At 42.7% G+C, this 13,521-nt stretch overlaps 1 protein-coding gene across 8 annotated transcripts in view; it reads right to left on the reverse strand.

The window, feature by feature from the left end:
- jarid2b (jumonji and AT-rich interaction domain containing 2b) overlaps positions 1-13,521 on the reverse strand; it is a 384,803-nt gene that overhangs the window by 75,218 nt on the left and 296,064 nt on the right. For 7 of the 8 annotated variants that reach the window (XM_069913428.1, XM_069913421.1, XM_069913422.1 and 4 more), the window contains 2 exons: positions 11,512-11,691; positions 6,644-6,879 (listed from right to left, as the gene is read on the reverse strand). In XM_069913428.1, coding sequence (XP_069769529.1) covers positions 6,644-6,879; positions 11,512-11,691 — 416 coding nt within the window. The remainder of the gene's footprint in view (positions 1-6,643; positions 6,880-11,511; positions 11,692-13,521) is intronic. The other variant, XM_069913423.1, reaches the window with a different exon arrangement.

Genomic DNA, 13,521 nt, shown 5'->3' on the forward strand with positions numbered 1-13,521 from the left:
ATTAAGGTGGAGAAGTCTCCAAGTCTTGATGGGATACATTGAAGGAGATGATTGCTGGGGCCTTGACAAAGATCTTTGCATCCTCGCTATCATCAGATGAAGTCTCACACAACATTGCCCTTTGTTCAAGATGGGTAATAGAGATAACCTAGGAGATTACTGGCCAATGAGCCTCCCAAGAGTGGAAGGGAAATTAATGCTGAGGACACTTACACATAGGATTTATGCACATTTGGAAAGGCATAGTCAAATTAAAGAGTCAACATAGCTTCAACGTGGTTTCTATAGGTACATTAAAAGTAAAAGATTAGTGAGGGATAAAATTGGACCCCTTGTAGATAGCGAGGGTAGGCTGAGTGAGAAGTCAGAGGAAATGGGGGAAATTTGGCTGTCGCCGCCATGAAGCATATAAGGATAACTGAGGAGGTAGTGATGACTGTGTTGAAAAAGATAAAGGTGGATAAATCTCCGGGACTGGACAAAATATTCCCAAGGACACTCAGGGAGGCTAGTGGACAGATAGTGGGGCCATTAACAGAGATATTTAGGATGTCACTGGCCACAGGGGTAGTGCCAAAGGATTGGAAGGTTGCGCATGTGGTTCCACTGTTTAAGAAACGGTCCAAAAATAAACCTGGGAATTATAGGCCCGTGAGTCTGACGTCTGTGGTGGGCAACTTGATGGAAAGTGTTCTGAGGGATAATATTTACAAATGTTTGGAGGTACAGGGATTTTTAGGGAGTAATCAGCATGGTTTTGTCAGGGGTATATCATGCTTGACAAACCTGATTGAGTTTTTCGAGGGGGTTACAAAAAAGGTTGATGAAAGGAAAGCTGTGGCTGTTGTCTATTTAGATTTTAGTAAAACTTTTGACAAAGTTCCCCACAAGAGGTTAGGAAAAAAGGTGGAGGCATTAGGTATAAATAAGGAGGTAGTGAAATGGATTTAGCAATGGTTGGATGGGAGGTGTCAGAGAGTAGTGGTAGAAAATTGTTTGTCCAATTGGAGGCCGGTGGCCAGTGGAGTTCCTCAGGGATCGGTCCTGGGTCCACTATTATATATATTAATGATCTGGAAGTACGGGTGGAGAGTTGGGTAAGCAAGTTTGCGGATGATATAAAGATTGGTGGAGTTGTGGACAGTGAGGAAGATTACTGTAGATTAATTTAAAGGTGATTTTGGAAGGCTGGAGGTGTGGGCTGAGAATTGGCTGATGGAATTTAATACAGATAAGTATGAGGTGTTACATTTTGGAAAGGCAAATCTAAATAGGTCATATGCATTAAATGGTAGGCTATTGAGATGTGCAGAGCAACAAAGGGATTTGGGAGTTATGGTAAATAGTACCCTCAAGGCTGATACTCAGGTAGATGGTGTGGTGAAGAAGGCATTTGGAATGTTGGCCTTCATAAATTGGAGTATTGAATTCAAGAGTAGGAAGGTTATGATGAAATTGTATAAGGCATTGATTGGTGAGGCCAAATTTGGGGTACTGTGTACAGTTTTGGTCACCAAATTATAGGAAAGATATAAACAAAATAGAGAGAGTGCAGAGAAGGTTCACGAGAATGTTGACAGGATTTCAAGGTTTGAATTACAGGGAAAGGTTGTGCAGACTAGGGCTTTTTTTCTCTGGAGCGTAGAAGATTGAGGGGAGACTTGATAGAGGTGTTTAAGATTTTAAAAGGGACAGACAGAGTAAATGTGGATAGGCTTTTTCAATTAAGAGTGGGGGAGATCCAAACTAGAGGGCATGGTTTAAGATTGAAGGAGGAGAATTATAAGGGGAACATGAGGGGAAATTTCTTTACGCAAAGGGTGGTAGGGATGTGGAATGAGCTTCCAGCAGACGTAGTTGAGGCGGGATCATTGGTTACATTTAAGGAAAGACTGGATAGTTACATGAGAGGAGAGGACTGGAGGGGTATGGACCGGGTGCTGGTCAGTGGGACTAGGAGGGTGGGAATTTGTTACGGCATGGACTAGTAGGGCCGAACTGGCCTGTTCTATGCTGTATATGGTTATTTGATTATGGTGGCAAATTTATTTTTTTGAAGAGGTGACAAAGTTGGTTGGTGAAAGTAGGTCAGTGGATGTTGCATATACAAACTTTAGAAAGGTGTTTGACATGTCCTGGTGAGTTGATACAGACACCTGAGATCCACGGTGAATTTGGATTCAGAATTGGCTGGCCCATGGAAGAAAGAGAGCAGTAGTGAAAGTGCGTCATTCTGGTTAGAGATTTGAGACCAGAGATTTGTGATCAGTGTTGGAATCTGTGCTGTTTGTTACTTTCATAAGTGACCTGGATGAAGGAGTAGGTGGGTTAGTAAGTTTGTGGATGACCCAAATATTGGTGGAATTGTGGTCAGTGTAGAGGGTTATCAAAGTATACAATAGGAGATAGATCAGTTACAGATATGGACAGAGAAATGGCAGATTGAGTTTAACCGGACAAGTGTGAGGTGTTGCACTTTGGCATGTCATATGTAAGGAAATGTATTCAGTTAATGGCAGGACTTAACCTGCAGAAGGATCTGAGGATCAGGTCATAGAACCTTAAAAGTGGCCACACAACTAGATACACTGATAACGGTGGTGTGTGGTATGCACTAAGTACAGATATAAAGGGAAGTTATGTAGCAGCTATAAAAATTTTAGGTAGGCCACAGGGGTATTGTATGCAATTCTGGTCGCCTCATTGCAGGAAGTACGTGGAGGTCTTAAAAAGGGGATGTTCCTGAATTAGAGAGCACGAGTGATGTTGAGAGGTTGGACAAATGTGGGTTGTTTTCTCTTGCAGCGTTGGAGGCTGAAGGGCGATCTGATAGAGGATTATAAAATCATGAGAGGTATTGATAGGGTCGACAGTCATAATCTTCTTCCCAAGGGAAAAATATCACATTCCATATGTGTTTAAGATGGGATGGGGAGAGGAGACAGCTGAGGAGGAGAAAGAAAATTGTGTAGGGCAAGATTTTTTTCAACACATGATGGGTGTCTGGAACAGGCTGCTAGGAGCAGGCACAATTGTAACTTTTAAAAGGCTTCCAGAGAGATACATGAATATGCAAAATAGAGGGATACATGTGCAGATGCAAGTGGAAACTGTCTAGTTCAATGGTTCTCAACCTTTTTCTTTCACTCACATATCACTTTAAGTATTCCCTATGCCATCGGTGCTCTGTGATTAGTAAGGGATTGCTTAAGGTGATATGTGGGTGCGAAGAAAAAGTTTAAAAACCACTGTTTTAATTGTATTTAATTGGCTCGTTATGTGCACATTTTCATAACTCCAAAGGAAATGGGCCAATGACAATTTTTCTCAAGCAAAATATTTCAGTAACAATTGGGTCTAAAGCAGTGATTCTCAACCTTCCCTTCCCACTCACATACCACCTTAAGCAATCCCTTACTAATCACAGAACACTTATGGCATAGGGATTACTTAAAGTGGTATGTGAGTGGAAAGAAAAAGGTTGAGAACCATTGGTCTACTTTAACTTGGGTATTGTGTTCGGCAGAGACATGTGGGTTCTTTATGTACATTCTACAAAAACATAGAACGTTTACTTATCCCAGGTGAGATCTGACAACATCCCGAAATGGTAAGTACAGTTCCCATTACACTAATATACCTGTATATACAATTTTGCTGTTAGTATGTTAAGTTGTCTCCTGTAACATTTAAATTATCTACCAATACATGTTTTTGTTTGTCCCTACTAAAATGAAGCTACTCAACATCATCCTGAAGGCCAAGTAAAAGCTACAGGAACATCCTGCCCATCTCTTATCAAAATAAACCATGTACTAAAGGCTAAGATCAAGAACAATTAATTTTCCAATTTGTGCTTCTTTCTTTTTCCCCCACCCCCTCAGTTTCAATCACCTCTCATCATTACTCCTTATGCAGTTTCCACATCACTTTCCTGCCTCTGTCTCTACCTCCTCCCCCCCCCCCATTCTATTCTCTCCCCACATCATTCGTTACCTGCCATCACATGCTGCTGTCTCCAACTCCCTCCTCCCCCTAGGGACATTTGCCCATCATTTCCATCCTCCCCTTCACCTAGTTCCATCTATTGCTTGCTGTCCCCTGCCGCACCCCTCCCACCAACCTCATTAACCTGGATATTTCCCCCCCCCCCCATTTCAGTTCTGATGCAGGGTTTAAACCTAACACTATTTTTTTGCCTCCAAAGATGCTGATTAACCTCCCCCTCAAAAAAAAGTTGTTTCAGTAGTTGGTTTATCTGCACTAAATTACAGCATCTGCAATCCTGTGTCTCTCATGGGTACTTAAGATGCTTGTTAAAATTAACCAACATACTTCATTGAAGGGGACTTAATCAGGCCTACCTGAAGAAGTCTGACAAACTACCATCAATACATCACATGTGAGACCAGTGGAACCAACACACTTGACCACTGCTACACCACCATGAAGAACGCATACTCAGCCATACCATGACCACACTTTGGCAAGTCGCATCACCTGGTTGTACTTCTACACCCTGCGTACAAGAAGAGACTGAAGATCACTGTATCAGAATTGAAAATGGCACAAGTATGGTCGAGGGAAGTGGAGGTGCGTCTGCAGGACTGCCTTGAATCAGTGGCCTGGAACATATTCAAGAACATCCATATGGACTTGAATGAATATGCAATAGGTGTCACTGACTTCACCAAAACCTGCATGGACTAATGTTTGCCCACGCACACATACTGGGTATTCCCCAACCAGAAGCCCTGGATGAAACAGAGTATTCACAACCTGCTGAAGGCAAGAACAAGGCATTTAAGGACAGGGATCTAGATCTCTGCAAGAAGACCAGGTATGACCTGTGGAAGGCCATCGCTGAGGCAAAGTTAAAGACAGAGGCACGCCAACTATGGCAGACAGTGCAGGACATTACAACCAACAAAGTGAGGTTCATTACCACATGAGCTAAACATCTTCTGTGCCTGCTTTGAGAAGAACCACCAAACAGTGCCTACTAGAATCCCTGAAAAAGGCTGAGGACCCTGTGATATCTGTTTCTGAGGGCAATGTAAGAACATCATTCAAGAGGGTGAACTCTCACAAAGGCGTCAGGCCCTGTCAGCGTACTTGTCAGGATACTGAAAATCTCTGCCAAACAACTAGCCAGAGAGTCCAGGGACATTTTCAACCTCTCGTTGTGGCAGTCAGAGGTTCTCTCGTGCTTCAAAAGGACATCAATCTTCATAGTGCCCAAGCAGAATAGTACGAGCTGCCTCAACGATTATTGCCCAGTGTAGCAGTAACTTATACTGTGATGAAATGCTTTGAGAAGCTGGTCATGGCCATAATTAACATGCATATCTAAGCAAAGATCTTAACCCATTGCAATTCACCTATTATCACAATCACTCCACAGCAAGATGCATTATCACTGGCTCTCGCCTCAGCTCTGGAACACCTCAAAAACTGCAACTCATATATACCCTGCTCTTCATTGACTACAGCTCAGCCATCAATACCATTATTTCCCTCAGTGCTGGTCAAGAAGCTACAAACTCTAGGCCTCTGTACCCCTCTCTGAAACTTGTTCCTTGATTTTCTCATCGGGAGACCAGGCAAAACAAATTGGAAGCAACATCCCTTCCTCACTGATTATAAACACAGGCGCACCCCAAGGTTACATGCTTAGCCCACTGATCTACACTCATGACTGTGTGGACAGACACAATTTCAATGCTATCTACAAATTTACTGACGATGCCACAGTTGTCGGCAGAATCACAAATGGCAATGAGGAATCGTTCACGAGGGAGAAAGGATAGATCAGTTCGTTAGGTGGTGTCACATAACAACCTTGCGCTGAATGTTAGCAAAACCAAGGAGATGATTGTGGACTTCAGGAGGGAGTCAAGGGAACATGACCCAGTCCTCCTCAAGGGCTCAGTAGTGGAGAGGGTGGGTGTCACATCTCCAAGGATCTGTACTGAAGCCTCCATGTTGATACAGTCACAAAGAAGGCTCACCAGTGGCTATAATTTGTGAGTGACTGAGGAGATTTGGTATGTCACCGAAGACACTCGAAAACTTCAACAGGTGTACCGTGGGGAGCATTCTGGCTTGTTGCATCAATGTCTGGTATGGAGGCACCAAGCCTCAGGACAAGAAAAAAACTACAGAGGGTTATTAATGCACCCTGCAACATCACAGGCACCAGACTTCACTCCATTGGGGACACCTACATGAGGCGATCTTAAAGAACCAGCCTCTATCCTCAAAGACCCCCTCTACCTAGGCCATGCCCTCTACTCTGCTACCATTGGGAAGGAGGAACCAGAGCCTAAAGATGAGCACTCAGCAGTACAAGGACAGCTTCTTCCCCACTGCCATCAGATTCCTGAATAATCAATGAACCAGACACTGCCTTACTTTTCATGCACTGTTATTTTTTTATATACATTATTATTGTAAGATGGTTCATATTATGAATGTTTGCACTGTAATATTACCGCAAAACACTGAATTTCGTGACTGGTTCATGACAATAAATTCTGATTCTGAGACCATTGATGCAAACAATCAGTAATTACTGACTCTGGGTCAATATCAATGGCTGCCTATTTAACTACAGTGGAAGGTCATTTTTATTTTGATGTACCTGTTGTGTCTGGTGCTCCTGAGATGGTTTTGTAATCGCCGAGCTGTTAGCAGCAGGACTTTTAACTGAGCTGCCTACTTGCGAGGAAGAATTAGCAGCAGTGCCGGTCAAACACGGCTCCTTCTTGCAATCAACCTTTTGGTCACCATTCTTCTCCTTCCCTGGGGTGGCCTCTTTTCCTTTATGTTTCTGGACAGAATCCTTCTCTCTCAAAAGCTTGCCAGAGCCATTCAAAACTGGAGAGAGAGAAACAAAAACAACACACACAAGGGTGAAAACATAACTGAGAACAAATCTTTCACTCAGTTCACAAGCAATTCGCAGGCAAATTATAGACCAGCGACATTCTCTTGGTAACATTTGAGAAACACGAACTGGCCACTGCTTCACCAGGTGTGAATGGACCATCTGTCGGGAAGGAAGTAGTCCGTCCAAACAAAATATTAACAATGCTTTTTATATTCAGCCTTAAATTGGATCTTGCAAATGGTACTTCAAATAGCTTTGATTTTAGGGATACAGCACTGTAACAGGCCCTTCTGTCCCAAGAGCCGACACTACCCAAATGCACCAATGAAGCTACATAGCTGTATGTTTTTGGAGGGTGGGAGGAAGCTGGGGCACCCGGAGGAAACCCACGCAGGAAACGTACAAACTCACTTTTGCCAGGGTTGCATTTTCTCCCATACCCATGAATCCTGTGACTAGTCTTTTGCAGAGCACCCACCCCCCCACCCCTCTAACACAATCCACAGTTACCACAGCCCACTCACCGATATCAGGCCTTCAGCTCCCTCATTATTTCATCCACAGTAACTGACTGTACATTTCTTGACATATTTAATCTTTTCTCCTTCTGCTCTTATCAAATCATTCAAACCAAAGCAATTTGGTTTGGTTTTGGCATTGAAGGTATTTTGATAGAGCAGCAAGATCAAATTAAATTTGATGACACACACCATTATACGAAACAAACTTCGCACTTTTGTTTGCATTGATTTGAAAAACTGGGTGTGGCATCACATGACCAGTACCATCTACAGCCAAGTCAAGACACAAAACCAACAGATCCAAACTGCATTCACATGCAGAGTAAACAATATCATCTGGAATATTTTAGATTTGACAGGTGCTGGTGAATCAGATGTAGTGCTCCAAGCTGCTCTGTTGCCAGTGCTTAAAATGCATGCTGGGTAAATGCCAACTAGTTGCTAGATATTTTAGTGTCAACTAGTTAAGTGGCAGATAATCTGGTTCTTGCTATTCAGAGTTTTGATCACTGATAGAACAGTTCAGGCCCTTCAATCCACAATATTGAGCCGACCCATGTAAATCTACTCCACGATTCATCTACCCCTTCCCTCCCTCACAGTCCATAAATCTCTTGTCCAAGGGTACTGCCATCAGACCCTAACTCAGAACAGAGGAAGACAACATGGGTGACATAGCAATTAGTGCATTGCCTTTACACCACTAGCAATTGGGACCATGGATTTGAATCCCGCGCTGTCTGTAAGGAGTTTGTATGTTCTCCCCATATCCGCGTGGGATTTTCCCCGGGGATTCTGGTTTCCTCCCACCACTTTACGACAGAGTGATAAAGCAACATAGTGTTTTTCCACAGTCAAAATGTTAAGAGTGGAAATATTCAGTTGCCAAACAACTACTCTTTCAGAGACATGAGGTTTAGTCAAGTTGACATCATGGTTGCGCTTTAGGCATTCAATGTGTAGGGGAGAGTTACGTGCACAAAGCGGAAATGCTTCCTTCCCATCCCCTGTATGTGGATAGAACCATAGAGGGTTAAGATCAGAAAACAGGCCCTTTGGCCCTTCTAGTCTGTGCCAAACAACTATTCTATCTGCATCCACACCTCTCCCATCCATGTACTTGTCCAATTTGTTCTTATTCAAATTGAGCCAACATTTGCCTCTTCAGCTGGTAGCTCATTCCATACACCCACCACTCCCTGAATGAAGAAGTTCTCCCTAATGTACCGCCCCTTTTCTCCCCTTTCACCCTTAACCCACACCTTTTGGTTTGTATCTCACCCATCCTCCATGAAAAATGCCACTCCATATATGCTGTCTATATCCATCATAATTTTGTACAACTCTATCAAATCTCCCTTCATTCTTCCATACTCAGGGAATAAAATCCTAATCTGTTTACTACTTCCTTGTAACTTAGTTCCTCCGTCCCAGCAACATCTTTGCAAATCTTCTCTGCATTCTTTCTATCTTATTTTTCTCTCTCCTGTAATTAGGTTTTCCAAAGCTGCACATAATACTCCAAATATGGTCTCAAACCAAAGTCTTGTACAACTTTACCACAGCATCCAAATTTCTATACTGAATACTTTGATTTATGAAGGTCAACATGCCAAAAGTTTCTTTTCTTGTTTGATGGTTTTTGGTGAAGCTGACCCCACGTCTTCCTGAACACTAACTCATTTTGATGACTCTGGGATGACTTTTCTTCCCCGAGTGGGAAGACATGGCTGAGCTCAGCAGTCTCTGGACAGCTTCTTAATTTCAGACTCCTCAAAAGGAATTTGGTTAAATTCTGGACAACTAATGTGGTCTGCATCATTATGCGTCATTTAAAGAACAACAATGTTCGAATGAGCATATGACAATAGCACCAGTGTCATCTAAACCATTCCATATATTCCCATCATCAAACTGATGGGGATGTGGTGGGTGGGAATGAAGTAATTGTGGGCCAGTAGGGAGGGCAGGGTTCTAGTTCTGAGCCAATGTTGGCAGTTGATTGATAGAATAGCAGCCCAAACCAGGTCACTGGTCCTAATTTGTGTTCCAGATAGTGCTCTTATTGTTTCTTCTCCCTACCCCCTTCCGGCAGCCTTGATCATTGCCCTGGTTCATCTTTCAACCAGATAGCACCAAAAACAAATGCAATTTGGACCACATCTCCACCCAATCAGTACCATTCCCTTCCTTCTTTGTGTGCTCCATCCTCCCACTCTCTCCAAATTAAAACACTTTATCCCCACTTTTCACTGGCTGACCTGCCAAGTGTTTCTGGCATGCTCCTTTTTTGGTTTCAGAATTTCATCATCGGCAGTGGTTTTTTTGCTTCAATTACCATTGGTGGAACAAAGTTAAACTGACTGCTCGAAATCCATCCAGAGCCACATCAGGCATCCATCAGGAGGCTAGCTGCCTTAGCAAACGTGTATACTCTGGTAATGACAGATCCAAACCTGTACTGGTTGATTGCCATTCCTCTGAGACATTTGTGAAAATTTAGTGAATGATCTGTGCTTACAGAAAGAAGCATTGTGGATGGATCACCTAACCCTGAATGAAGCATCCAAGGTGGAAGGTGGTTTTGGGGGGGGGGGAACGACTTTCAACACGCATGGTTGCAAAAGGGACGCTATAATCTCTGTGGACAAGAGACAGTAGTGTGTTCCCAACTATTTTTGTAGGCACCTGCAAACTCTTTATGGATCTCCTTAGCTTGAGGAATGGCCAAATACCAAAAATTTCAACCAATAATCTGGTTTATTTTAAGAAATAGTGGGAGAAAATTCAAGATAATAATGGGGAAATTTTGTACATTCCACACAAAAAGAAGAAAAAAATGAATGGGTGTGTGTTCTGCGTGACTCACTGCATTCTGCATTTCCTAATACCCAACCACAACAGTGCAGCAAAGCTTACTGAGGGGAGGCCAGATCAATGTATAAAATTATGAAAGGGATTAATAGGGTAGACAGATAGAATCCTTGACCCAGGGCAAGAACATCAAATACTAGATACCATGCATTTAAGGTGAAAGAGGTGAGAAAGAGTTTCAAGGAGATGTGTGAGGCGCTTTATTTATACAGAGGGGAAGATGCCAGGAATGGACTGCCAGGAGTAGTGCAAAAAGCAGATATGATTGTAGCATTTAAGTGGATTTGAGGTATACACACTTGAATATGCAGGGAATGGAGGGATATGGATCATATACAAGCTGCAGAGAATTAGTTAATTTTGGTCATGATGTTCGACGCAGACATCTAGGCCAAAGGATCGGTTCTTGCCCTGTACTGTTCCATATTCTAAATATGTGAAAATGCAAATACAGATACACGATCGTTTATCCGGAACCCTTGGGTTTGGAACCTTTGTTCTGAATTTTGGGATTTTTCTAGATTTCAGAATGCCAGATTTAAACCCATCCGAACTGTGCTGCTGTATCCACCCCCACCCCCTTCTAGTCACGCTGCCATCTATCCCCCCACATCGCCAACCCAACTCACGCTGCCGGTCTCCTCCCCCCATCCCCCCCCGATCGCCTGACTTGTGCTGCCAGTCTCCACCCCCCGACCTGCGCTGCCGGTCTCCCCGCTCCTCGCCCGCCCGACTCACGGTGCTGTCTCTCCCCCCCCCCCCACTCCCGACTCGCGCTGCCAGTCTTTCTCCCCCCCCCCCCCTTCGCCCGCACACCTGACTCGCGCTGCCGGTCCCTCGCCCACCTGACTCATGCTGCCGTCTCTCTCCCCAGTTGCCGGATTTTGGAGGTATCTGGCTTTTAGATGTCCAGATAAAGGATCGTGTACCTGTACTAACCTTGGAGTGATTTAATTAAGATATTGATGCCTCACAGAATCCAAATATTGAGACAGTTCCTATTGCCCAACTCTGCATTAATAAACTATCATTCAGGCAGCAGTTTTCTAGATGGCACCAAAACATGTTAGCTCATTTTATATGTGGAAAGATTATCCTTTGTTCTTTAAGTTTACATCATTCAAGGATCCTTAGCATCAACTGATTATGTTGGCAGTCAACCCTCTGTTCAAAGTTACCTGTTACCTGAGGTAACTAGTTTTGACAAGTTAGAAGCAAACCTACCATGACCATTTAGAACTTGTTTACCCTGCACTTTTCCTTTTCTAGGTGTTGACTGGCATGAAGATGAAGCATTGCTTGGAAGAGTTTTGACATCTTCACACTCATCATCCTCCTCTACTTCATCAATGTCATCCTGGGAACTTCCGAAATACATCATGTTGTTTGGCAGGGCAGGGGAGCCTAAATACATGCAAAACAAAATGTTTTATTTTCACCATCATGTACAATTTGCATTAAATAGCACCCAAAGAACAACAGCACCTCGACAATGCATTAACTATTAGAAACTGAACTCAGCCAAGAGTGGGCTTTCCAATGAGAACCAAGAGAAAAAAATCAGTAACGCACAACTAATAATAATGCGCACCAAAGGATTTTAAATGGAAAGCAAGAATTTATCAACAAATGCGACCCTGCCAAACAATATATAGAAATCCATTTTTCTCCCCAGATAAGGATCTTAACATTTTGAGTTATAACACTGCAAATTCCTTAAGGGTTATTGCTGAAGTTGAAAATTCATCAATCATAGTCCAGTACAGCACAGGAACAGGCCCTTCTGCCTTTGTGTCTGTGCCAAATGTAATGCCAAAATTAAACTAAAACTTGGTTGGTTGCACCTGATACATATCCCTCTATTTCCTGCATACGCGTCTATCTTGAAGACTCTTAATTGCTCCTAATGTACAGTAAAGCCTCCAGTATCCGGCACCTCAGGGATTGTGGATGCTGGATATACAAATTTTCCAGTTGCCTGAGACACACTGTTCCAATGCCTAACTAATACACCTGTATTAATAATAAAGTTTAAAAGGCAGTGAAAAATATAATGTGATTTTGGAGAAAAAAATGTATATTGTGGTGCTTAATTATGTTCTCTTCTTTGGCTTGGCTTCGCGGACGAAGATTTATGGAGGGGGTAAAAAGTCCACGTCAGCTGCAGGCTCGTTGGTGGCTGACAAGTCCGATGCGGGACAGGCAGACACGGTTGCAGCGGTTGCAGGGGAAAATTGGTGGGTTGGGGTTGGGTGTTGGGTTTTTCCTCCTTTGCCTTTTGTCAGTGAGGTGGATGTAAAGTTCACTTAAATCAGGTATTTTCCATAACTTACAAAATTTAAAATTGAATCCCAGTCACTAACTGCAGGGCCTACTGTCCTATTATTAATCCCCCTCCCCCAAATTTACACATAAAGCCTTACTAATATACTTAATATAAATAGAGATAAAGACTCACAAATGACTGCTGCAGGTGGGGTACGTCTGGGCCGCTCCACTGGCTAAATGTTTGCTCCCATCTTCACCAAGGACATTTATTTATACAATTTTAAACATTTTTACATTTTAATTTATTCCCATCATTCATCTATTTATTTATTTATTTATTTATTCATTCCTCTTTTTTTTGCTGCTACTTGAATTCCAGATAACAGGGATTTTACTGCATCTGCTTCCACATCTGACCCTGGCAGCCCATTCCAGGCACCACCACTTGCTGTTTAAAAAATGCTCTACACATCTCCTTTAAACCCCCACCCAACCTTCAATGCATGCCCTCCAGAGGGTGACATTTTCACCCTGAAAAAAAAGATTCTGACCTACTACCCCTGTCATTATTTATGATCTCATTATTTATAGATTTCCATCAGGTCATCCCTCAACCACTAACATTCAAGTTCATCCAACTCCACCTTGCTCACACCTTCTAATCCAGGCAATACACCAGTGAATCTAGTGAATTAACATCTTCTAAATGTAAAAAGGATTGAATCTTTTAAACATTTTATCTTTTATTAATTTCAAGGAAAATCCAGGATATGCAGAATTAAAGAAGCACTGAGATCTCACACACTGCACGGGATCTTCTGCAGAGTCCTAATCTTGGCTGTATTTTGAAAAAAAAAACATTTAAATATTTCACACAGATTCACAAAGGTTCATATAAGAAACCAGCATTGCCCTGTTCAAAAATATACAACATGGCAATCAGACAAATGTAACATCCTAATGGGG

This window comes from Narcine bancroftii, chromosome 1 (genome assembly GCF_036971445.1).
Source record: "Narcine bancroftii isolate sNarBan1 chromosome 1, sNarBan1.hap1, whole genome shotgun sequence".
NCBI lineage: Eukaryota > Metazoa > Chordata > Chondrichthyes > Torpediniformes > Narcinidae > Narcine > Narcine bancroftii.